The sequence below is a fragment of the Acanthisitta chloris genome, unplaced genomic scaffold (assembly GCF_000695815.1).
Source record: "Acanthisitta chloris isolate BGI_N310 unplaced genomic scaffold, ASM69581v1 scaffold1263, whole genome shotgun sequence".
Classification (NCBI taxonomy): Eukaryota; Metazoa; Chordata; class Aves; order Passeriformes; family Acanthisittidae; genus Acanthisitta; species Acanthisitta chloris.
In genome coordinates, this window is record NW_008666315.1 from 5,144 (window position 1) to 7,845 (window position 2,702).

Sequence of the window (2,702 nt, forward strand, 5' to 3'; positions counted from 1 at the left end):
GGACCTCCATTCAGGATGTAAGCCTTCCTCTCCAGTGGGCACATACTGCTTTAAGCCACAGATTTTGCAAAACCAGCTACTACCAGGAACTTCAGATGAGAAAGAACAGGAACAGACAGCCATTAGATCTGACCCAGCAGGGTACTACCTATGGGTTTTTTTCATTGTGTGTTATTCTTCCAGCAGAACAGAGTTTGATACCACTCCTGAACCAAATCAAGGCCTTGTGCTCCATGGATTTGACAGAGAGAGGGTGTAAATCTGTGGGGGGAACAAGGATGAGGTGTCTTGCATGTGTTAATATCAGGCCCTATGTATGGTAAAGCAATCAGCATCACATAGCAGAGCTCTCTGAAAGCAGAGCGAGCTGGAATCAATTCAAAAATAAATCTGCAAAATGCATTGGACACAGACACAAATGTAATTAGCCTGAGACAGTTTGCAAACCCCTGAGGGTCAAACCCTCAGCTGTAAACCCTGGCACGTGGAAGCACTGCTGTTCCCTGCATCTCCAGATGCACATCTCTTCCAGCACCTGCTACCCAAACATCTCAGAAATGCTTTGCAAGAACGAAATGATTTCTCCCAAGGGCTGTCAGGTCAGTCTCTATTCCCACTTGCTTGCCACTGGGGGCTCAGAGAAGCAGAGAAGAGTCTAACCAAGGTCATCAGTAAGTTCTCAAATGAATCACAGCAGAGCAGTCTCTGTGCTGTAACTTCAGTGACCATCCACAGGAAACAGCTCCCAGTTTTCAGGGCAGTGAATCAAACTGGTGTACAGACAGGCAATGTATTCCTAGTAGTCTTTCAAGTCCTGTTTCAGAGCCTCATCCTCTGAAACACTAACCACCTTGCAGAGAGGACCACAGTCATTTTTCCCTATCCAAAGCCTCATGGCTGGCTGTTAGTCCTCCAGGGGGAAAGGTAAAGCTGCTTGGGACAAACCCTGAACTTCTTTCAATTCAAACTGCTTATTAGGGTGTTCAGCAAAGGGATAACCAACTGTGGAGGATGGGGACAAACACAACAAGGAAAAGGAGAGAGAATTCCCCCAAAGAAAGATACCAGAGAGGATGAAAGGGACCTGAAAATGAGCTGGACTTCTTCCCCACAGACCAGTACCCCCCAGCTGACCCATCTGCCCCCAGCAGAAGGGCAGAACCAAGAAGGAAGACAAGAGTAGGCAATGTGGCTTCTTCCAGCCCCCAAGACAGCCCTTAGGGATTGCTGTTGTGCCAAGAACAGGATCAAAAATAAGACCCTTCTGGCCAGAGAGGTTCCCTCAGAACTTCCCTCACTCACCTACTCAGGGCCAGGGCTCTATTTACTGCTGTCGTGGCAGGTAGTGTGGGAGCCAACTCTCCACCAGGCAGGTGAGATGTTGCCTCTTGCCTTCTCCTTCAAGCACAAGAGAATCAGTTTGTTGCTTTCCTTAAAAAGTGCTCTCTGCACCTCACATCTCCCCGAGCAGCTGTCTCAAGTGGCAGCTTTGTTTCCTCTGCTCTCTTTCTTGCAGGAATAACTTGTGTGCAGAGTGCTGTCAAGGCCAGCAGGAAGGGAATCCTCTCTTAAGGATTGCCAGGGAACAAAGAAAAGCAGTACTCTGGATTTAGGCCATAAAGAGCTCTCCAAGTACAGTAAGCACATCCCATGACTTGGAGTTGGATGTCCCTGAAGAATCCCTACGAGCACTGGGCTGTTCCTAGAGCAGAAGTGGGGAGGCTTCTGCATGAGCATGGTCTGGGAGCTGAGATGAGCATGGCTGCCATGAAGAAATGAAATGAGAGAGGAGATGAGGACGAGGGAGGGATGCACAGACTCGGCATGGGCCGGTTTGAGTTCTCTCACCCTTGTGCACTGCAAGCAGTGGAGCAATGGTGCTCTGGTGCCAGACGGTGATTAGTAGTGTCCAGGGCAGAACTATCAGCACGATAGCCAGGATGTCTCGTCTCTTCGGCATCTCCAAGACTGACTGGACCCACAGCTCCTCATTACCTGACAGTGAAAACCCCAGAGACAGAACAGCAGAGCACATGGAGAACAGAAATAAATGGGCAAGAAGGACCAAGGACAGAGAGAGAGGACGCGAGAGAGGGAGAGAGCAGCGAAGGCGACACGACTCGTAGGTCTTACCAGTGCTTACAACCCACCCATTGCAGAAGCAGGTTTGGAGAGGCCTTGGCTGCTGAGACCAGGAGCAGGATGGCACTTCCACAGGGCACTGCTGGAGCTGCCAGCAGGAACCTCAGGGGCTCATTTGGAAGGCAACCTGCAACACAGAGCAAAGGTGAGTAGGCAAAGGACTAGGGAGCTGCTTCAGAGAATTCACAAATCCTCCTCAAGAAGAACAAATCCAGCTGGGGCAGTGAGCTGCAATGTGTCTCACCCCTCCAGGGAGGTATCTCCTGGGTGTCCAGAGCTTTGCTTTTCTTAGCATCCACTTGGTAAGCAAGGCCCTTGCTTCAGCCAAATGCAAGCTGCTCAATGTCACAGTGTTTGAACCATCCCCAGTGAAAAAGGACCCTTCACCACAAGCTAGCCATGGTATCAGAGTATAAGGGGTATATCAAGTTAAGGGGTTAGAATGGAGCTTAGAGATCATCCAGCCCCAACCCCCTGTCCTGGAAAGGGACACCTAACACCAGAGCAGGTTGCTCAAGGCTTTAGCCAACCTCACACACCACGTGCCAGACCCAAGCTCT

At 50.1% G+C, this 2,702-nt stretch overlaps 1 protein-coding gene across 1 annotated transcript in view; it reads right to left on the reverse strand.

Annotated features, from left to right (window-relative positions):
• The window catches only part of B3GAT1 (beta-1,3-glucuronyltransferase 1), a gene marked incomplete at its 3' end in the record, with an annotated part of 7,214 nt that extends 4,943 nt beyond the window's left edge, over window positions 1-2,271 (reverse strand). Inside the window, exons 1-2 of the mRNA XM_009072038.1 lie at window positions 2,134-2,271; window positions 1,849-1,995 (exon numbers count right to left, since the gene is read on the reverse strand). Coding sequence (XP_009070286.1) covers window positions 1,849-1,960 — 112 coding nt within the window. The remainder of the gene's footprint in view (window positions 1-1,848; window positions 1,996-2,133) is intronic.
• Between the last annotated feature and the right edge of the window lie 431 nt (window positions 2,272-2,702).